Below are 23,356 nucleotides of genomic sequence, written 5' to 3' on the forward strand. Positions count from 1 at the left end.
TTTTGAACATCTAGTACGTTCCCTTTATCAATGCAGGGATGGGCCTTGTTGTTACTGAATAGGGGAACATTACAACATATTGTCACCCTTCTCCCATAGCAGATTTGGGAGGAGAGAGGACTACTTCCAATATAGAAAAGTATTTTAATGAGAGAGAGAGAGAGAAGAAATGAGACCTAGGACATCTATGGTAAGAAATGTTATGGAAGCGGTATATGTTACAGAATGCAGTGTTCCTGCCTGATAACATACAGTTGATGTCAGTTGATCTTATTCCTGTTTACTGCGCCTCTAGATACTAGTAAACAAATTACACACTATTGCCCTTATCTTAAAATACTGTGGTGAATAACTGCAGGTTTTCCTGTTTCAGGCCTGAGTCCACAGCAACAGAGGTGTAGTAATATGCAGAGCAAACATCAAGAAATGCTTTGGCTAAAAACATAAAGGTGACAGTTTTGCTTAGCTCCTATGCAAATAATTTCTGTTTACTTCTGCATGGCTGGTCCCAATGGCTTAACAGCATTGAAGTCAGCTACCTAAACAGCAGGTGGAGATTTCTCACAATTTAAAAACAAAACAACTTTTCCACAGTAAACGCTTCAGGTAGTTTGGGGGTTTTTTTAAACCTGTTTTCCAAAAAGAGGGTGTTGGCAGTTTGTTTGTGGTGGGCTTTAACTTCCTTTTTTGACCTCCTATTACCATAATGAAATAATTTACTAAAATACAATCTCCAGAGGGTAAAACAGGACACTTTAACTAGTAGATGCTTTGTTTATATATGTAGGTAATTTTTTGTTCGTAGTTTATTAGGTTGCTGAGTAAACGTGAGTCATTGCTGGAGAGATTCTCAAGTAATTTTGGCCGAAATTTCAGGTTTTGTTAAAAATTAAATAAAAGTTTTGACAAAATAAAGAGTAACAAATATTTCATGGTGCATTTTATTTGAACTTAAACATGTCCTGGAAATGTTGGTTAAACTCATCATTGTGATAGTGCATGAGAACCAGTAGGGGAAAGTGACTGGAAACAAACATGAAATTGCTCTGTGCAGTTTCATACCAAGCTGCTGATTAAATGTACATTTCATGCAGAAATGGTGAATTTTTTTGAAGTATTTCTGTTTTAATCCTCTAAAGTGCTACTGGTAACACAGGTAAGAAAATATGATGTTGGTCAGACAAAAACGGTATTGGCAATCCCAAATATACATAAAACTTGAGTCAGCCCTCTTTCTCCCCCCTTCCCCTCCAAATTATGAGATTGAGTGTGTTTTTTTTAGGACAGGGAATTTTAAAAACAATACCTTTTTGAGTTCATTTTATGGCTTTTGAACCTTTACGTTTCTTTTTTTTTTTTTCTTCTCCCCAGGTTTTTCTTTCTAACCATGAGGGCTAGAAATCTTTTTTTTTTTCCTTTTCTTTTAAATGACAGCTGAGTTGCTCCCATTAGCACCTGACTTCAAAAGCTGAGGCTTTAAGAAATGACAAATATCACAAAATTCATGATCAAATCGCAAGGGTTGGCAACACTGGGAAAAGTGCTCTTGTTCCATGTGGTTCTGTGAGCTGCCTGTTTAAATATAAAGCACGTTAAAGGACTAGAGTAGAAATCACCATATTCCATGGATAGACAGGTTTTTGTTTTTTTCATGTGTGCAAAGCAGGTGATTCTGTGCTGGAGGTAATATCCACCGAGCATCTTTCATCACTACCTGGAGACCACCTTTAACTTCCCTTACTGCTGCTTCATAGTGACCTTCCATTTGAAAGAACCTGGAGGTAACTCCCTCTACAGGTGATCAGGGACCTCTTTACCCTCAAATTGGCTAGAGCGTGGGGCACACTGTAACAGAGCAATATGTGATCTGCTCTCCCTCCCCACTTCTGTGCTCAGTGCCTGCTGGACCACAGAATGATTTAAGAATCCTACTGTTTGAATAGCAAATACAAATGCAGTGTAAGGAGACCTGCACACACATTACTAAATGAGCAGCATTAAGGTTCTTTTTGTAGATTAACCAGCGATAACAGTTAGCACTTACAAACCATTTTTTGGATCTCTTAAGTGTCTGACATTCACCTCCTTCTACAGGTGGGGAAATGGAGGTGATGTGAATTAATACCTTGCCTGTGTTTCTTACCTGTTTGTTTTAGAAGCAGTTTGCTAGGGAAGCTGTTTACCAGTTCCCATGAAGCTGACTAAAATAAGCTTGTGTCATGGTTAGACTGATACCGTATCGAGAGCTGTCAGAGATGGGAAGAAAGACAGAACAGCTTGCTATGGGACTTGTGCTTAAGAACAAATAAACACCCCGAATGTACACATTCAGTCACCATATGTCATGTTTATCTATAAAGGCATCTCTGTGCTATTTCTTTGCAGGGACAATTGAACTGCTCTTGAGATGACTTCTATACTGAGGAGGACACATGCTAGAAGTTCTGGTGATTGATGTCTAATGTCGGAGTCGGTCCTTCATCCCTTCTGAGGCAGCTAAAGCCAGTGGGAAGCTCTCATCTCTATATTTGGATATTTGATTGACTGTGTGTGAGGCAAAGGAAGGAACATAACTGTGGAGAGAGGTTTTGCGGGTTTTTTTTTTTTCTCTTGGCACAAGCAGGCATTCTGTATAGAAAACCATGCCAGAGAACTGCTTAGTGCCTTGAAGTACGAGTCAAAATCTTAATGCAACTTCCCTCCAAGCCATGCTTTCAAGCTCTAATACTGTTTGGCACACTGAGCCCCTCTGCTCAGGGAGCTGCTGATGGCACCCTCACAATCGGCTCTCAAATAGGGTCTGGTCTGTTGGTGCTCCAGCTGGCTTGAGATCATTACAGAAAAGATGCTGGACCTAAGCTTTCTGACAGAAGAGGAGTATGAGAAGCTTATGAAGGTTCTGCAGAGAGATGCAGAGTTGAAGAAAAAAGACAGTGATCGTATCAGGTAAGAGAGCTTGAGTGCACACAAATGCTGATCTGTGAGGCTCATCAGCCTAGGATCTCCCCACCACCCCACTTCCCAGCAGTGTGCATGTGTGAGGACTGTAGGCTACAGTGGTTCTTTTTTCCCCCGTTCACTGTCAGAGCGTGAAGAATCCTTCTATTTCCCCTCTTGCCTTTTCTACCACGCTGCTGTGGCCACCAGAAGAGCTGGGCACAACTGTTTCTGATTCCAACAATAACTCTCACATGCTTGGAGTCATGTTTGAGTGATGGGAATGAAAATACAGGAGCAGCAATTGAAGTGAGTCTTCCCCCTTGGAGTGTAGATGTTTCCTAGGATTTGTTTAAATGGACGTTTAAATCTCTATCTTGTTCACTTACAAGGCTTTTCCATAATGCTTCTCACTGTGGTACCTGAGTGCCAATGCACATTAATGACCACATCCTCCCAGCAGCCCTGTGAGGGAGGGCAATATACGATCTCTATTTTATAGACGGGGAGCTGAGGCAGAGAGGCTAAGTGATTTGTCCAAGGCTACACACAGAGCTGTGGCAGGACCAGGAAGAGACACCAGATCTGCAATGCCCTAACCAGAACACCATCCTTCTGCTGTTTTGATTTTTCATTTGCATTCTGGCTGGTTTGTTAGTTGTTGCTGCTGCCACTTCTAAAATACCAGCCATTAAGCTATTCTGACTGGCAATAAGCACAAGGCTTAAAAATTTGGGGCAACCAGCCTGCCTCTATGAAAGTCAATGGAATTATGCCAGTTTACACTAGTGATATGACCTTTTGATATTTTGCTGAGTCAGAAAAGCCTGTGCCCATCATGAGGGCAAGACATACCGTCTAGGATGATGGGTGGGTAGCACTTCTACAGCAGCCTCTGAGGAGCCTTTGTATGTCCTGCCCTCCAGCTAGAGGAAATTTGCTCCAGAGACCAGATAGTGGTGGGGTGGGAATGTCAGAAAGCATGACTGGAGTCCAGTCTAATCTTTTTCTAGCATAGCAATCTTGGATAGGGTTGTGATTTTTGTTTTCACTGTGATTCTATACTGGCAGAAGCTCTAGTGTAGAGGCTGTTATACCAGCCTAGCATCATTTGTGCAGGGAACCAGTGTAAGCAATACCAAATGCAATTTTTTTCTGGCATAAGCTGCATCTGCATGAGGAGAGTTGAAGGGAATATACTAACACATACTTTTCTAGTGTAGACTAGGATTTAGACAGAAAGAACATGTGACTGCAAAAGCCACGGTTGGCACTAATCCAAATTATGGTTTTAATATCATGATTGCCCTCCTAAAATGCAAAATAAATTGGCCATGTTGTTTAGTTTGTGGTATTCTTTCTTTCTTTGCTAAAATTTGGCAACGTTTCCATTTGCAGTGGTGGTGGGGGTTTTTTTATGCACATTTAAACTCCCAGTGCATAAGGTCTTAGTTTGGAAAGGTTTCAGAGTAACAGCCGTGTTAGTCTGTTTCCACGGTATGCATCCGATGAAGTGAGCTGTAGCTCACGAAAGCTCATGCTCAAATAAATTGGTTAGTCTCTAAGGTGCCACAAGTACTCCTTTAGTTTGGAAAGAGTAACAGATTTTTAACTGTGGTGATATTCGTGGGCCCTACTCTAATACAATTGACCTGGTTCAGTGCTTTTCTGTAGGGGATGTCCATGGTTGATTTCACTGTCTGACCTGCTTTTGAGCAAATCTCTGGTAGTTGGGAGAAGCTGAGTAAAGTCAGAGGCGATACGGTGGATTTCCACTACTGTCAGTGAATTCAGAATACATCTCCTAGTTTTTATGTACTATTACTTCTCTACTAGTCCTTGGTCCAAAATTTTCTCCATTGTACGTACCAAAGTGGGGGAGAAAAGGAATGGAAATTAGGCCACAAAATGCCCTAGATCCTAAGTGGGGGAGCGGTGAATTTAATATTGTGTGTTCTCCCAAGCATGCTACTCCTTGTGTTCTGGGATCCACAGGCTTTCAGGGGACATATTAGCATTGAGTCCAGAGGATTCCACTCTCAATGGACTCTGCTTTATACTACAGGGTGGAGTGAGAGGCCAGCTAACTAAATGCAGGGCAAGGCCCTTCAGAGGGGTGATCTGGGCTGTTCTCTGAGTTTGTGGCCCTTGTCCCTCTCCTCCTACCTGATGGGAATTTTGGATGTGAGCTCCCAACTCTTCGAGTTTGGATAAAGCATTACCCTTCCCTTGATTTGTTGCAGGAAAAGTAGCAATGTAGGAGAACCCAGGTATATCCCTAGTGCTGGGGAACTCTGCTAGCTGTGCTGATGGTTAGGGGATAATAGGGAGTCTGTAATATTGACAGAAGCACTAAATTCTAATGACATTTTGTTAGGAAGCAACGTACTGCAGCAAGTAGGGTCTGCACCCTCTACCCACCACACCTGCTCTGAAACAAGAGGTCAAATTTGACCCTTCATATCTTTGTATCGGTATCCTCTGGGTTTTTAACACCCCCCGTTGTTGGTAATTTGATCTTGGTGGCTCTTTTTCCTCTGGCACCCTCAGCAATCTCCATAGGGTTGGAAAACCTTTTCCTTGAATTGTATTGAATACCGGGAGGTAGAGCCAGCTAACTCGGCAAAGTTTCTGTCCTGTAAATGTACAGGTTAGCAAACAAAAAACTTACTAGCTGGGGTGCCAAAAAAGTCAGCTGGGTGTGCCAAGGCCAGTTAAAGTACAGAGGAGTGCTCAGGAAGAACAGCTAAGTACTTGTATTCCAAAAATCTGCTTGGTGTGGTGGCCAGGAGAAAAAGAGCTGTCCAGAGAGGACGTTGAGGGGCCAAATTAATCCCTCGTGTGTAACTTCAACGGGGGATGCATTTGACTCAAGACGTTCCGGAGCTCATGAAAGATACTTGTGGGATTGACAGACAAAGGTAAAAGAAAAGTGCAGAGCCTGTAAAACCTACCCTAAACAGGCTTCCCCAAAGCAAACTGCCAAAATGCAGTGACCAGTGCCTCCAGCTTGGATTTGCATATGTGGGGACAGCTGAAGACCCATGTTCCCCATGTACCCTTCACTGTGATTTCCTGTCCAGTTAATGCATGAAGCTATCTTAATTTTCTTGCTGTTCTGACCTAACCTTTGTAGCACTAGGCAGGTAAATTGCCCACTCTGTGGGCAGGAAGTTATAAAAGTATCATGAAGAAGGACACAGGTGCTGTGATCTTTGTGTTTGTCATTCGTTGATATTATCCAAGTAGGAGTGCCTTTTACTAACTTTCCTCTTTCAGCTGGCAGGGGAATGGTTTCAAACTCCTGCCGCATGATTCGGCTACTTGCTGCATTAATAATGAGGGAGTGCAGCTGTTTGATACTGTAATGAACTGGCTAGTGCATATCCCTCAAAGCCTGCTAGTGGATGGGATCACAACTGCTCATCTGTGTGTCATGGGCACTATACTGTTAAGAGCTAAGGAGATTCTCCTTTATCTCAAGTCCTGGAGCAGGAAGATAAGGGTTTTTCCCCATTGTCATCATGAAGTTCCCAATGGCCATGGTGTGCAACACTGATAACCATACAACTCTTGGGTGACCACAGGTTTGTTACAATACATAGGATTTTTATAGGGCCCTCAGTCTGAGTCAGAAACATTCATGGATTTAGCCTCACAGTGGCCCCATAAGGAAAATATTACGATGCCATTTTGCAGATAGGAACCAAGGCTCAGAGAGTTGAGTTTGCTCAAGTTCCTGAAGGATTTATTTGGGCAGAGCTTAAAGTAGATCCCAGTTCTTTGATCTCACTACAAGAGTTCACTCCCTCCTTCTTGTCTATGACCATCTATATTTGCATTTGAGTGGGGAAGGAACTGAAGTAGTCAATGGGGGAAGTACAATGCTGGGATTTTCTAACCTGAGCAGGGGAAATAGCCACTGGGTTTCCCTTAATTTTATTGGCAGCTCTGAAAATCTGAGGCCCATTGTTTGCTTTCTTCAGTCTCATGTTCTGAGCTATTTCCACTTAGACCAATATATACTGGGAGGATGTGACTGGCCATGCTGCATAGGAATGTTCAGTCACGGAACGTTTGCAATGCCTGGGAAGCATAGGAGCCCCATGGAGCATGCTCAGTCAGTCTCTCATCCAGTTCATACCATAGAATATTTGATAGTGAGAAAGAGCTTGGGTGAGCCAATCAATTCCTCAAAGAGCCCTTTTGAGAGGTAAATTGCAGCCCTAGCTCTTCGTACCAGCTCTTATCTCTGTGCACTTCAGAGTGTCGAAACTCATGGCGGGAAAGGCCTCACATATAATGTTCATCTATCAGGGGAGCTCACACATTCATGGTGACTGCATCTCCCCTGGGACAAATACTCCTGTTTGCGTCTGACTTTCCAGGCCAACCGACCAAGGTGATCCCCTCCCGCCCCCTTACTGCCTAGCTGACTGGCGCAAATCAAGTGAGCTGTCCAGTTTCTTATAGTTGTGGCAGCTATTCATTAGCAGACATGAAAAGAGAGACTTGGCTAAGTCTTGGTTGAAAATTTGGGCCACTCAATGGAAAAGGATTGTCATACAGGGAGTTTGGATCTGCAGTGCCTTTCTGGGCCAGCTGTCACCATGCACTAGCTTGTCACATATGGTTGGAGCATGGAGCAGCAAGTGAGGCACAGCCTAACCAAGGATTCCCAGAAGTTACAAAATACATTTTACATAGTTTTTTTTTTTAATTTAATGGATAAATATATGCAGATTTGAGGACCAATTGTGATTTGATTTAAATGTCACAACTCTCACTTTCCGGTAGCAGAATACAACGTTAGAAAGTATGAAGAGTGTAGTGTTGCATGAGGCTCAAATCTTGGTATAGCTAGTGCCTCGCAAAGCTGCCTTGTCACTACGGCAGCTCACCATGCCTAGGAGTCCCTTTATAAGGGCGTTGCTGTGGTTACCACTGTTTGGTGAGGCCACTGCAGGATTGTAGCAGTTAGGCCCCATCCCTGCCCTCTGCAGCCCAGGCTTGTGCCCTCTGGCTCCCTCCCCATGGGGTGGGGCCACATGTATGTGCCTGAGGAACCAACACGGGTGGTTCCAGCTTCCAGGTCCACCTGCTGCTGCTTCACTGTAAATAAGGCAAGCTGTTCATAGCTATTAAATAATACATTGTGCAGCTGTGGAAATAACTATTTTTTTGTGATTTGTGCTTCCCTGGTCAAGGGTCACCATCCATCACTGGGCTGGAGATTTTTGTTTAAGGTGTGAAACTACAAAGTTGCTACACCATCCTTCACCCTCTTAGACATCTCCTAGGATAAAGAGAGTAGCTTCAGTTGACTGAAAGAGACCTCAAAGTTCTGCTGTTTGTTTAAGCCTTTATACCCCATCCCTTTGTGTCCGGAGGGTGTTTGCACCAAACACCATATTCAAACTCAACAGTGTTTCCATGCAGGGTCATGGCCTGTGTACCTAAGAGCAGGCACCTCCAGCCCTTTAGTGTTTGTTTAATAACATCTTAAATCTCATTCATAAATAGTCATTGTTGCTCATATTGTGAGCATCACGCTTTGACTTTCTGTTTGTAACACAGTGATTTTTAGTCTTTGAAGGTAGTTATGCAGGCTTCCACAAAAGCAAGACAAAAGTATCAGATTTTTAGTCTGTTGTTTTGTTTATAAAAGTATAAAAGTATTTATTGTGTTTCTATCCTCTTTCCAGTATTAAAGAAACTACCATAAGGAAACAGAGTTTCACTGTCAATTGTATTTTAAAAAATGGTGTGCAGAAGTGTCACCCAATATGGGTCCAGCTTCTGCCACCCTTGCTCTGCAGATAATCCTATTGAAATGAATGGGACAACTCAAGAAGTAAAGGTTTACTCACTGTGAGTACGAACGGCAACAGCTGGTCCATAATTGTTCTCCTGCTGCCCATGTATATAAGTTACCCTGCTGCCTACAGAGGTTTTATTAAAATATGCATTTCCTGATGGAAGGGATGGTAATCTTGGTCTTAACTAGTTATGGACAGGCACTACTGAATAGTCACCAGTTGGCTGGGCCAGACAGCTATAAAATTGGAGAGAGAGTAGATTACAGCATGTTCCAGTGAGTAAAATACTGATTGGGTGAGTTTTAAACAGGAAACACAGAAGCCTACAGTATTAGAACATCTAAATGTGATGTACCTGCAGCTGTATTCCCTTGGGCTGTGATCTCAATTAATCCACAATTTAAGCAGGAATAGGGTGGGTCTGTAACTGAATGGGAGACCATCTAGGATTATGCACTTGCTGCAGAAAATGTTTTTGGTGATTCAGTGAATGGCACTCTTCCCTCTCGACCAGAACTGAACCAGTGCCCTGGCTAGGCAGGTGGAAGCAGCTGAGTTGTAAAACCAGGTTCCTGTCCCCTTGCAATCACGCATGATACTGTAGCACATTTAGTAAGAGCAGAGGTTTTTTTTAAGCCCAGTGTCTTTCCTGAATTCCCTCATAAATAATTATATTCAGCCCACCTAAATTCCCCTGCTTGTTCATCTGGGTGTGGTATTCTTCACCTCCTGTCCTTAATTTTTAAATCAGCTGCTGTGATCCATCCTGGCCACATTTCAGTGGGGTTGAAGTGATTTCTACCTCACAGGAAAGGTTTTTTTGGGGTGGGGTGCGGTGCGGTGGGAATAACGTTTGTAAAGGAGCCCTGGAGATCCTCCATATGGAAGGCGAAAAGTATTAGTATTATCAGCAGGTTTCCATTTTGGAAATACATTAGAAAAATCCCATGTTAGGCTGGGTTTTAAATAAATAAAAAAAACCCTCTAAGAATATCTGACTTTCACATGCAGAGTGTTTTGGATACTGTGTGAGGTTTTGGATACTTTGTTGAGAAAAAATTTTTTTTTCTCCTGCTGATAATAGCTCATCTTAATTAATTAGCCTCTTCACTTTTTCATGTTCTCTGTATGTATATATATATCTTCTTACTATATGTTCCATTCTATGCATCCGATGAAGTGGGCTGTAGCCCACGAAAGCTTATGTTCAAATAAATTTGTTAGTCTGTAAGGTGCCACAGTTACTCCTGTTCTTTTTGTGGTTACAGACTAACACGGCTGCTGCTCTGAAACCGGTGTTGAGAATACTTTGTGAGGCTTTGTAAAGTCTCAGTGAGCTCAGTCGGCTGGAGTCAGGGTTCCTACATGACTTCTGGCCAGCATCAGTAAAATATTTGTGAATATAGTGTATTTTTAGTGCATCACTTGTTTGGGGGTTGTTGTTTTTTTTTCTTTGTTTGATTTTTAGACGATTACAAGGCTCTCTCAAGGATGAAAAGAAGAAAAAGTTTGTGACTGGTGAATGGTTTAATGAAGTGAAGGCAAAACGTTTTCAAGAGGAATTAGAGGGGCCAGACCTGCTTCGAGCATCCATTAGAAAGAAAAAGGAGAAACTGGAAAGTAAGTACATTACTGCGCATCACTGTGCAATCTGCTGGTAACCAGAAAAAGGTGAGCCCCAGACACTGCATGGTGTGATTCCTAGGTGCCATGCCTTTGGGGTACTAGCCTTTGTATACTTGACATTTACATTCCAACAGGGGTTTTGTGAACTGTTTTCAGTACTAGGAAATACAACGATCTGCATTAGGACTTACAGGTGAGATTTACGCTGCTGCAGAGATCAAGTGCACTTGATCCCTGTTTTGGGGAAGTAGCTAGGACTAAATGGTCCATAGTACCTGACTTGGATCCTCAGCACTGGGCTGCTGTTAACCATAAAAACGCAGCCTCAATAAACTGGGTCCAAAGGCCCCACAGGAAATCCATTTAGAAATGGCTTAGTTAGTGTGCCTTCTCCAGACACAGCTAGTGGGGACCAGAGGCAGGTGGCTTGTGCTGAAGACCTTCTGTTTTACCACAACCTGAAAATGTGCTTTACTGTTTCTGGTGTGATTTCACTTTGACTGAGTAGTGAGAATGGGAATAATGTACTGTATTCTGTTTGTTAGATAGACCGAGGAAACCCAAGATTAGTGGCATGGTTTCTCCACATCTCCCCACCTCACCATCCCTGCTTATTAAATTATGGATTTTTGTAAGGTATTTATTCCTCTAGTGGCATCTATGGGTCCCAGCTGAGATCAGGGCACCATAACACAATGCATATCAAGAGACAGTCCCTGCCCTGAAGAGTTTACAGTCTAAATCTACAGTTATGTATGCAGTAAATGTAATGTCAGTGTGAGTTAGGACCAGCTTATCCTCTCCACTTCCCCAAGTAGAGGGGACAGAGTCCTGGTGCTTCTCGGCTCAGTAGAGATGAGTGCTTCCTCCTTGGCATCATTCCTCTCTTTCCCTCAACCCTGAAGACGCTCTGGTGCCCGGCAGGGCTCAGATGTGTGAGGGGTGGGCTGGAAGTGATGGCTGCTCTTCATGGCATTGTTCCCTCCCACTTCAGTCCCGTGGGACTCTACAGAGCACAGTAAGTCAGCACTGTGGCCATCACTATTACCTTGCTAAGGTTCCTCCTCCAGTTTGTGAACCATCCCTCAGAGGGATTTGTGGGGTTCAGATGGCAGGGAGCGAGCTGGAAGGGAGTTGCCTCAGGGCTTCCATATGGATGGCTGCCTCCTTCCTCGTGCTCTCTGCCACTTCTGCTGGAGGGGGAATCCTTGCCCCTCTAACAAGAGAATGACAAGGCAACTCGGCAGGTCTAGTCACTTACAAGGGAACAACAAAGTATGCTGAGGCAGTGCTGAAAATGTCTGACTAGCACCAAGGCAAGGGTGTGTCTGGGACCATGCACTAATTCCAAGATGCACTGTAGTTCATATGACACGCATGTATAACTTCATCATTGTATATGGAACAGAACAAATCTCCTATGACTGCTAAGGGCAGTGAAGAGAATAGTGTGGCCCTTTGTGAGATGGGTAGGGCTGTGCATTGAGTCCAAATATAACCAGCCTGCATTTGGCACTTTTTACTGAACACTTGTGGGAAAATAATACTGGGGATGATTCACATCCAGTTCTGATGAATATGAGCCAAGTAAGACTAGGCAGAAACGCTGTGGGACTGTATGCCAGTCTTGTGCAATCTGCAGATTTAATTATTTTGCTAGGGTGGGAAATCACAGATATACAGACATGCCTGATTAATTATTGGCTCCAGCAGATTCCAGGAAGCCATGGTCCTGATGGCAATCTTTGATTAGAGCTGTCAAGGTCTTCAGTGATATACTTGTGCTTTGCTCTTTTGCAGAACCCAGGTTGTCACCTTCCAATTTTTCGAAATTATCTATCGTGTTGCTCCATCTGACTTCATATCCACCTACTCTCCATACTGGGCTCCTTATGCATTTCCTTCTTGATACACTCCAGGAGAGGGGGTTGCTCTTTCCTTTGCACTATTCCAACATCCCTAGCACCAAGGATGTTTGGACCCCAAAGGAAAAGTGCCATAGACTACATATGTCTTGTACTTTTCCAAGTCGAGGTTCTCTCGTCTCACTTCATAACAATGCTCAGAGCTTTACAACAGGATTCAGAGCCCTAGACTCATGGAAGCATTGCACTAATCTTGTTAAATGAACACCTACCTCTTCCAATCAGACTTAAGAACTGACGGGTGAGCAGTTCTGATCTCAAAGGATAAAGGTTGGCAAGACAGCAATTGAACGCCCGTATCTCACCGATTTCAGACTCCACAAAGGTTGTGTCTTTGCTTGTGTGTTTTGAGCAGTGTGATCAATATTTGTTTAAACAGGACATTGCAAATGCTGCTAAACTTTCATATTGTGTATTATTGTGGTTAGACTTTGCCCTTTCTTCCTTCTCCCATTTTCTTTCTTCCCCTTCCTCCTTGTTTCTCTTTCTAATCTGCGACTGATTTCAAATCACTGGAGCAGCATATGACTTTATTATTTCCAAATAGAATTTTTCCTATTAACCTTCCCACTGCCATTCTGTAGGTTATGGGTCAGGCACTGGAGCCATTATTTCTACTAAAGTCTTCTTTTAGTAGTAGCCAGATGCTAAATTCCCCTCTCAGATTACTGTGTATTAATGTATTAGCCAATTGCTCTCAGCTGTAAGTGGCAAACAGTGATCTCACCAACACTGGTGTGATTCCGTTGTCAATGAAGTTACACCAGAATAACTCTGGTGTCATTGAGAGCAGAACCTGGCCCGTGCAAGTAAGTAGGACTAGACTTTCTCAGAATGGGACATACCCTACGGCTTATGTGGAGTCTGAAATCAGTGAGATAAGGGCATTCAATTGCTGTCTTGCCAACCTTTATTCTTCCCTCTGGAGATCAGAATTGTTCACCCTGCCGTCAGTTCTTAAGTCTGATTGGAAGAGGTAGGTGTTCATTTAACAAGATTAGTGCAATGCTTCTATGAGTCTAGGGCTCTGAATCCTGATTTAAAGCTCTGAGCATTGTTTATTAAGAGAGAACCTCTACTTGGAAAGGTCCTACCCAGCTGGACACTGAAGTCCCTTCTATCCTTAGCTGCTACCAAAGGAAAATAGAAGAGGAAATTTTTAAAGTCTAAAAAATTCCTAACAGCCCTACTACAAGCAGAGTTTGGACTCCAAAGGAAAAGTGCCAGAGACTCCATGTAGTCCTCTGGGGACTTTCAGTATTACTGTTCGACATGGAAGATGCTCTGATACTGTGGTGATTGGCAGCAGCATAAAGACCTAAAGGAGACAGACTATATATAGCTATATATATTATAGCTTGGCATTTAGTGAATTTCCCAGGTCCTGGAGATAATAACTAGTTTTTAAATCCTGGGAGGAATGTGATGGTAAGTGTGTGCCTACAGTCAGCTGTTTTAGCTTATTCTCAGACTAGGGAATTTCATTAATTTATTGATAATTTCTTTGTTCTTTATCCTGTGACAATCAATATATGACAAACAAACAAAACACCTACTTGAGCAGCCAGTTCTTTTCCCTGCCAATGCAGGATGGTTCCCTATAGTACAATTTCATCTTGTGTCAAATGCAGGTCTATATTTTAACACAATAAGGAAAGGATAGCTGATGTAACAGTTGAAGCATTAGAGCCATATGATTAAGCCATACCTATGCATTTTTCTTTTAAAGAAATAGCTAGGCAAGCTAAACTGGTTGAACAACTGTTAATTCAGGGTGCAACTTGCCTCTCACTGTATCTGTTCTTAAAGTTACCGAGGCCACTTTACTGGCTTTCATGGGTTATAATACCCTGACAACCTGTTTGTAATTAAAAAAAAATAATTATGACTGTTGATTTGAGGGAGAAATCTAGATGGTCGGTATGAGAATACATGAAGACCTCAGAGTCCTCAGCTGGCAACAGTGCAAATATAATGCGATGGGTTTCATTGTGAGTTGCAAAATGAATGCAACTGTAGTTGTCGAGGCCTCTCATGGCTTGAATAGGCCAAGTATAAATGTGAGAGGTTTTTGTGTTTGCCCCCTCTCCTTCTGGTTCCAGAACAGTAACCTGTTTCTGTCTTGCTATCTCACGTGCAAGAATTTTAGGGTGGAGGAGGAGGAAGCTCTTGCTTCTGCCCATCGGCCTGGTTTTACATACACTGCTTGTCATTTGCCAGTTCTCAGCATGTGCCCAGCCAACAGGAGACTTCTTACCACGTCACAGCTCTGTGGCTTTTCTTGGTACATTTAAATGCTACTACTTGTGCCGTTCTCTGAAAAAAGATTATGTAAAAATGGAGAGACACGTTGGGTGAGGCTACACGGCACTGCATGTGTAAAAATGGAACATTCTTACCTACAGGGAGCAGGCCACTGAATGTGGGTTATATCTGCTCACGCCATTCCTGTAAGAATGGCAGAACCACATCCTCTCTAGGAAAGTTCTGGTTTGCACATCACCAACAGAACTGTTGTTTAAATTCCAATTGCAGGGGCCATATTCTGCCCTCATTTACACCTGTGCAACCCAGATGAAGACAACAGAGTTACATAGATGCAGGTGAGGATAGAATTTGGCCTGCAGAATCTTTGACATGTGATAATGCACAGATTTTTCAGATCTTAGGAATGTAGGTATTGCCATATTGGCTTGGATAGTCATCTGCCTGGTCCAGTGATTGGTCTGACAGTGAACAGCACCAAATGCTTCCAAGGAAGGTGCAATAATCCCAGTGGATGCAGTAAGCAGCTGTATCATAACCTGTCCATAGAGAGTTTTTTCTGCTGTTTGACCCACGTCTTTGCAAACCAATAGCTGAACAGCCAGGGATACCACATTTTGTAATGTGGTATATCGGGCCTTTGAACAGGAACCCTTGCATGGTCTGTTTCATACAATATAATCTAAAGAGTGCTGGCAGGTTTAGTAACAGGTACATTGTCTCTGTGCAATAGACCTTGCTGGCTGGTGAATAAATATATTAAGATACCAAGTAGCTTCTATTGCTCAGAACAAGTTGACTTTTTCATCCCTGTTTGAGAGTTTAACCCTTTTTGTTGTACAGTAGATATATTTGACAGTTGAGTTTCTAAGGCAGCTTTTGTACCCTGACATGTTGCTTTAAATGTTACTGTCTTCTCTTGTTTTTTTTCCTGTCGGTTGGTTCAATAAAACTCAGAAGACACAGTTTAGCCCTGTGCCAGTACAAACAATAGGGATCTCCTTTTATTAACTCGATTGGCCGCCTCCTCTGTTTGCCAAGAACAGATGACTTTGAGTCAAAACAGGAAATAGCTGAATTCAAATCCTGGAATGGATTAACTTTATTGACCACCACTGCAGTGTCCTGTTAAGGTTTATAGCTGGTTTGACTGCTTCTGTCATTAGTAGAGTTGTTAGCCAGGTCTGTTTACGCTGACAAATCACAGGGGACTGGGACATGCTTTTGACAATGCTGCTTTTGAAAGGGGTGTGTGTGTGTGTGTGTGTGTCCACCACCATTGAAACTGGCAGATCTTTTGAGCGAGAGTGTGGGAGTGGAGAGTGGGAGTGGAGAGCCGGCCAGCCTGCCTCTCAATCAATTACCCTGAGTTAATTTCACAGTTTAGCTCTGGTATGAATCATTTAACAAGTGTTTGCTTGCACCAAAATAAAACATAGCGGCTGTCACAGTTTTAATTAAATGTCATTTCCCAATCCCCTCTGTTATATAATAGATGAACCTAATGAACACATCCGGCAGAGCCTGGAAGGCAGAGCAGCTTCACTGCCATCAGACGCAACCAGTCCTCTCTTCCCTGAACTTACTCCTGACTTGGGAGCCGAGAGGTAACTGACAAAGGACAACAGTTTCAGTGCTGCATATTGGCTGCACAGACTTTCCATTATTGCTCATGAAAATTAAACGTAACAAGCAAGATCCCGGTTCTTTAACTGAACTTTTGGTTACTAAGGGATATCTTTAACAATTCTTTGAAAAGTATTTTGATATTAACCTCCCTTAATAAATGTCTGGTAATGTGTTTATTCCATCAGGGCTTTTCCTGCATGATTTGATAGGGGGCCAGCAAAAAGGCAGCAATAGCCAATCTCAGAATATTATTGATAACTTTTCAGATAAATGGTGGTTTTATATTTGTTTAACTTTTTTCAGCTGAGCATCATTAACAAAAGAAGCTGTTTTGGGAACATTGCTCATTTCTTGGCAGTTCCTTGCCACCCCTTTTAACAATTCAGTATGCCTCATCGAAGCTTGATTGGGCAAAAATGCTCCATCAAAGTACAAGCAAAGTGGTGACTGCCTTTAGTATTAATAAGCTCTGGATAAACCATTAAAATATTTGCATTTCTGTTTGTTGCTCCCATCTCATTTGCATTTCGGTCAGCAAAATAAGAAATCATTCTTAGAAACAGGAAGGCAATGAATTGTTAAACATGTGGCACAGCGATGCAGCCATGCTCAATTCAGTTTATCAGGGGGATTGTTTAATAAAGGACACAGTCTAAAAGCATTTCCTTGCAGAAGGATGTTCTCTGTGTACTTTCTTTGCCAGTACAGAAGTTCTTTAAATTTCATTTGGGCCAAATCCTCAGGGTTTTACTCTGCTTTTCCTGGTCCTCATTTGGGCAAAAGTCCCCTGGGAGTCAAACCTGAACACTGGAATTGCTGTATTGGATCTGACTAGCAGTCAGGAAGTTCACTGTGCTGTCTTTGATGTTGGCCAGAACTGTCCAAGAAAGGGGCAAGCAATCACATAGCCTGGTCATGGGGAAGCTTCTTCCTAACCTGCAGGCAGTTAGCAATTGACTTATTCCTTGAAGCATTTGTATTCCATAGGATTTGTTTTTATCCTGTCCAATATAATTGTGGCTGTTCCCATTGTCTGTATAAATGTCTAAACCCCACTAAGCTTTTGGACTGAAATGAGGAAGAGCTGGGGGCCCAATCATAGCCAGTGCCTCCCAGAACCAGGTCTAGAAGGGCCTCCCTCTCCTGTGCAGAAAAGGTCATCTGCCTCTCTGGCAGCATTATGTCTGGAGAGCCATGTCTGAGCAGCAGATTGCACTGGCTGGGCTGGGAAGGAGTGGGCATTGAGGGGTGGGAGGAAATACACATTGATGCATCCATTTAAGACGAGGTTTCAGGAAAGTTTTCAGCTAGGAAAGGCACGGCAGAGTGACTCCATTGAAGTCTCAGTGCCAGGTGGTAGGGAGGGACGGAGGGCTAGCTGACAAAGACCAGTGCAGTGGCATTAGGCCTTCTCACAGATGGCTCTGGTCTCCTGCGACTCCTCAGGACACAGCTAGGAAATATGAGGGTCTTAGGAGATGGACCCACCATCTGTTCTGCATCAGTGCCAATCCTACCCCTCCAATGGAACATATCGGGAAGGAGATTCCACTGGAGGAATCTCCATAATTTTTTATTCCCTCAGGTTTTCCTGCAGAAGGGGAAAATCTGAGCCCATGGAAACCTGGGGATTTGTCCCTCTATTTTTATTGAGAGACGTCTCTAGAGGCCCTATTGACTGGAATGGGAGAGTTGTCAGTATAACCCAGAGTCGAGGGTCAGGCCCTTTATCATGCACCAAGTCATTCCAAATGCTTATGAAGGAAATAAATGAAGCCACTGATTCTGGATAATCTGAGCAGAGAGGTGTCAGCATAAGCAGACACACTATGAAAGTAACAAAAGTAGCTCAACAGAACTGAGCAGGCATGAAAGAAGGTTAGGTGACCCTGAAAAATCTCCCCACAAAATGTGCCTTCATATTAGGTGTTGGAATCTACATCTTTGCTAAGGCATTTCTCATCTTCTGCAGATCCAGTACAACTGCTTTGGATTCTTCAGAGGAACATAAAACCTGGCCAAAGCCAAAACCAAGACATGTCATACTGCCACCCTCATCAAATGAGGTAGTGTACACGCAACCTATATATTTTGCTTGATTATCCTTGGGGTCGGTACGTAGCCTATGCCAATTGCTACCGGCTTAGCGAGAGACCTGAAGGGCTCCGAAGGCTGCGTGGTGTTTATGCTGAGATACAAGACAATGTCTTTCCAGTTTTTATAGTGTTTAAGGCCAGAAGGGACCACCCAATCATCTAGTCTGACCTTGTATCACAAATTACTAAGCCGCACCCAGCTTTCCCTGTATTGAGCCCAATAACCTAGACTAGACTAAAGTATTAAAGCCCTCTGGAGACTAAACGATTATGTGCCATAAGCAGAGAACAGGATGTACTAAGGTGCACCAATGCCTGACCTCTCTACAATGGCAGACAATTGATCTGGTGAGAGAGACCCAGATGTTTCGCCAGTTCATATACACTGATGGGGTTTATTTTCCCTGCAGAGATGGAATGTAAATGATGTCTCGCCAGGAGAGAGCAACGCTGGAGTAAGTACAACAGACAACTGGCAGCTGTCTGAAAAAGGTAGGGTTTTTTGTTGTTTATTCAGCAATATGACTTTTATTATGCAGCATAGAAGGCATCTAGGTACAAAGCATTGTTTGGTATGTATGATGAAGGGCAGTTCTTACCTCAGCACCTAGGAATGGGTTTCCTGAAACTCACAAACATTAACCCTCTAGCACATTATGTCAAAGACAGGAAGCAGGGAGAGAAACCCTATGACTAAATCTTCTTTTGGATCCCCCAGTGTGTCATATGTTGTCTGTTTGGCTTGTAAACTCCTCAGGGTAAGGACCGGTCTTCTGTCTCTTGAACAGCACTAAGCACACTATTAGGGCATCACAAATAGTGCATATGAATAATATGTAAATAGGGTCAAAGCTGTGATAGCAGTGCTGCTTACCTTGCCTCACGGGGACAAACTAGAGCTGGGTGGGTTTTTGAATTTTTTGTTTTTGAAACTTCAAAATTTGAGGGCAGGGGAAAGGGGAGGGAAGGAATACTGGGCACTTCTCCAAAATTTTCTCCCTTTCTTTTTAATCAGCTGTAGCACAAACCTTCTGGTGAGGTTTTGTTTGAGCTCTTGGAATAGGCTGTGAATGTTTGTTTTTGTAGGTCATGATGTACCTCCATTGCCTGCCAAGCTCTCAGAAGAGGATATGGTTCAGTCCAGTTATTCTTCTGGGGTGGAGGTTCCTGATGTGCTCAGTGGCACCCCAGCAATGCAGAAAGCTCCCCCCATAGACACTAATATTGCCAGCAAGATACCAGTCAAGAGGAAAGCAAGCAAAGGCCTGTTCAGGTCAGAGACTCTTGTGAATCCCACAGAGCAGACTGAGGGCAGTCACGCAAAGAGAGAGTCACTTAAAAGCTCAAAATCTCTGTCTGGAGAGGAAGACAACAATCTGGTTCTGAAGCAAGGAGCCAACTATACCATCTTTTCCATGAGCCATAAAGATGAGGAAATCGGCCTAGATCATGAACATTTCAAGAACCTGAGGAACTTTTGGGAGAAAGGTGCTGATACCATAGTAGCAGGTCATGTTTCAGAGGAGTCCTTTGAAAAGCCCAGCGTGGTAGAGTCAAATGGGAGACCGTTCATATTGAGTCGCTCTCTCTCTGTACAGTCTAATCAAAGCCAAAATGGTGAAGAAAAGTCCAATGTCTCCATGAAAACCAGAATTCCCTACAAAAGAACAGTAACCTTCTCTTCTAGTGAAGATGAACCGTGCTACATAGCCCATTCAAGGAAGGTCTCGGCCTCTTCTATGGCCAGATCTACGTATGGCAAGAGCAAAGGGGCTGTGGTTGCTAGAAATAATTCATTGACTGAAAGTAATGGGAGGCAGGAGGAGGAGAGAAAGGCACAACGCTGCTTGAGGAGATCCAAACTGCCTGTGCGAGTGCCTTCAATCAAAATAGAATCGCCCACGAAAGAGGGGCCCAGCAGCACATTTGAACCAGAAACGCCTGCCGATGAGTATGTCATGCCTGAAGAAAGCAGGCACAAAGTGGACTCATTGGCGAGTAGGATTCAGATATTAATAGAACCTGTACATTCAGACAGTGATAGTGATAGGGATAAAAGGTCTGATTTGGGCATTCAAGAAAACATGGAAACTAATGGAGAGCTGCCTGAGGCTAAGACACGTGAGCCTGCAGAAAACCTAATGTCCAAGGAACCAGCCACGGAGAGAGAAGCGATTCAAGGAACTGACTCAGCTGTATTCTCAGGTATTGAGAACTCCAACTACATCCCCAATGAACAAGTAGGTTTTTTCCTACTTCCCTGCATATTCTCTTCCTGAAGGCCCTTTTTCCCCTCCCCCTTTACTTCCTGCATAAAGTTTTTGTGCTTATGAAATGTGCCAGGATAACAGCTTTGGAGACTCACAAGTCCTCTGTTTGGCCACAGGTTTGTTGTAGAATGGGCAATAGTACTGAACAATTCCCACACATCACCCCACCAATGGACCTAATCTCTGACTTGGAGTCACCTAATCTGTGGATGAGGACAGTTCAGTCTGTCTGCTCACTCCACTCCCTCTCTCTCTCTCTGGAGGCTGCCATTAGAGAGCTTTTACCCAGAGATTTCATGTTAATTCGGTACCCAGCGGGATGCATGTCCTTGTGTAAGGCCTTTGGGTTTATTACAGGAAACTTTTGTTCTTCCCATTGAAGTGTTGCTAGAAATATCAGACACCAGGCGCCTAATTTAATGCGGTGGTTATTTGGAGTTTTTGCTTTGGTGATATGGAGACCAGGAATTGGATTGAGGCCACCAAAGAGTGTTCAGATGCTAATGACTTTTGGGCATTTCTCAGGCCTCCAAGATTTTATCCACAATTAAACTTGTGCACAAAATTGCAGCCACAACTAATTGCACTGCCATTCTTCATCTCTCTGGATTTTTATACCCTGCTCCTCCTCATGGTAATGTTGCTTTGCTATACCTAACTGCCTGAGGTGTGAGTTTGCCCCCCAGCAGCACCCATTGAGGCATGTAAGGAAAATTAATTGTGCCAGCGTGTAATGGAAGGTGGAAAAACAATACTTGAGCTGTTTTTCTTAAAACGTGGGCTGGCTTCCTATGGACAGAAGTGGAAGGCTCCCTAGCCACCTTCTACTTTTATCATGGCCTAGAACAGTACCAAGTTAGGATCTAGTTAAAAACATTTTCTTTAAACTTCACCTACCCTTATTTGCAAGTATTGTTGCTACGTCATGGCTTAGTCCCTATTTCTCCCAACATAGAAATACCAAATTGCACTTTCAGTTAATAGAAGTGTTCTATGTAGGTACCAGGCAATTTTTCAAAGATATATTTAAATTTCTTTGTCTACATGTTGTTGTCACAGGAATGAGCCTGCCAGGTGGTGTGAGTTGTGTGGGAAGCTTTGTGCCTTTGATGGTCTATTTTGGGGACTAGATTAATCTTTTATCGTTTGCCTTTTCCATGATGGAGATACATTTTTGTTTTGTTTTGGGGGAGATTTTTCAAAGGCACAAATGGCTGTTAGATGCCTGCCTCCCACTGAAAGTCAATGAGAGTCAGATGCCTAAACTGCCATGTGTGCTTTTCAATCTCCTCCTTTATTTGATCCAGTTAGTGTCCTAGTTATTTAATTAACATGCTGACGGTGAGACCCACAAGCCCTGGATCTATTTTTTATTTTTATTCATTTGCTTATTTTGGTGCTTTGGTGTTTAATTTTATTTCAGAAGAAGGCGGGGATCAATCCCCTGTTGCCATGGCTCTGGCACGAGCGAATAGCATTAATCTAGCCAAAAGCATGGTGAACATTTACACAACCAGTGAGAGTGAGTAATGTCTGTCTTTCCTCTTTTTGTACATTTTCATAAGCTCAGACTTTCGGCCTGGATCTTGCAGCCATTGGGTTCTTGTACAGAGACTAAGCAAAGAATGTTTCATCATCAAATTAGAAAGCCGATTCACACCCAGTAAACTTCTAACCAAATTGATGTTTATCTTTGGCTTGTCATACATTCTTCTAGGTGAAACCTTGGGAGCTTCAGGGGGTTGGTGAAAAGGCCATAACTTGGCTGTCTGTGCACTGCAGTCCAGTCAGTGGCATAATGGGGTTGGGACTATGGCAGAATACGGATCTGCTGGCTGCAGTTTCTGTGTTGGGAGAGGCTGGAAGAGGTGATGCTGCAGTAGTGGTTCTAGACTGGCTGCACCAGGTCCCTACACGCTGCACAACTCAGTTATTTGGCCTTTGCACAGAGGATCAGGATTTCAGCCTCTATTTTAAGATTGCTATGGAGTTTTGTTCAGAGCCATAAGCCCTGAAGGTAGCAAAACCAACTATGTAGTGTTGTTTTGATGTAATTTGTTTGCAAAATAATAAACCTGGAGGGAGGGTTGGAATCAGCAGCTTATTGTGTTTACTCCAGTTTAGAGGTAAAAATGACATGTAGGTTTCTATACTACTGAGAGGGTGCTTGGGCCCTTTGATCATTGTAGCTTGGTGGGGTGTATTGGCCTTCATGACTGAAATGTTTTGTGTGTGTATAATCTTAAAATCAAGCCCATTGTTTTAGAAAGGGGTTAGTTATTGGAAAGAGAAGTTAAGGATCAAATGATTTTATTTAACTTGGTTGTTTAAATGCCTAACTCTCTCTTTAATGTGGTACATTTTTAAAACACAACAGGCTTCCCCCCGCCCCCCCCTTGTTTGTTTAATTTTGGAGTTTGGATCTTCCCCATGAGATGTTGCCACATATTCTGAAAAACCAGCTAGTCAGTGCCAACGCTGTAACTGGCGGTTTTTTAATGTGAATAAGAATCTGTGCATACCATGTATTTGAAGACTGACCAAAATCTCAGGACCAAGTTTTGCTCCAAGTTACACCGGTGTAAAGCAGGAGGAACTGAGTAAAGTCAGTGGAGTTTCCCTGATTTACACTCGTTGACTGGGAGCAGAACTTGTCGTTAGATGTTCGTGACCAACATCACTCTTCTTAACAATAATTAAGAAGTGAGATGACTTTTCCCCCATATCTCATGCAGCATCAAGATCAAATTAGATCATAATAATGAATTTGATAACTTATGATCTGATTC

At 43.0% G+C, this 23,356-nt stretch overlaps 1 protein-coding gene across 1 annotated transcript in view; it reads left to right on the top strand.

The window, feature by feature from the left end:
• Window positions 1-23,356, top strand: part of LOC311526169 (synaptotagmin-like protein 2) — a 71,710-nt gene that overhangs the window by 21,363 nt on the left and 26,991 nt on the right. Inside the window, exons 2-8 of the mRNA XM_084638930.1 lie at window positions 2,386-2,946; window positions 10,225-10,376; window positions 16,068-16,179; window positions 18,174-18,267; window positions 18,708-18,789; window positions 19,384-20,502; window positions 21,991-22,089. Of these exons, the coding sequence (XP_084495056.1) occupies window positions 2,846-2,946; window positions 10,225-10,376; window positions 16,068-16,179; window positions 18,174-18,267; window positions 18,708-18,789; window positions 19,384-20,502; window positions 21,991-22,089 (1,759 nt within the window). The 5' untranslated portion in view covers window positions 2,386-2,845. The remainder of the gene's footprint in view (window positions 1-2,385; window positions 2,947-10,224; window positions 10,377-16,067; window positions 16,180-18,173; window positions 18,268-18,707; window positions 18,790-19,383; window positions 20,503-21,990; window positions 22,090-23,356) is intronic.

This window comes from Lepidochelys olivacea (assembly GCF_965140295.1).
Source record: "Lepidochelys olivacea isolate rLepOli2 genome assembly, chromosome: 9".
NCBI lineage: Eukaryota > Metazoa > Chordata > Testudines > Cheloniidae > Lepidochelys > Lepidochelys olivacea.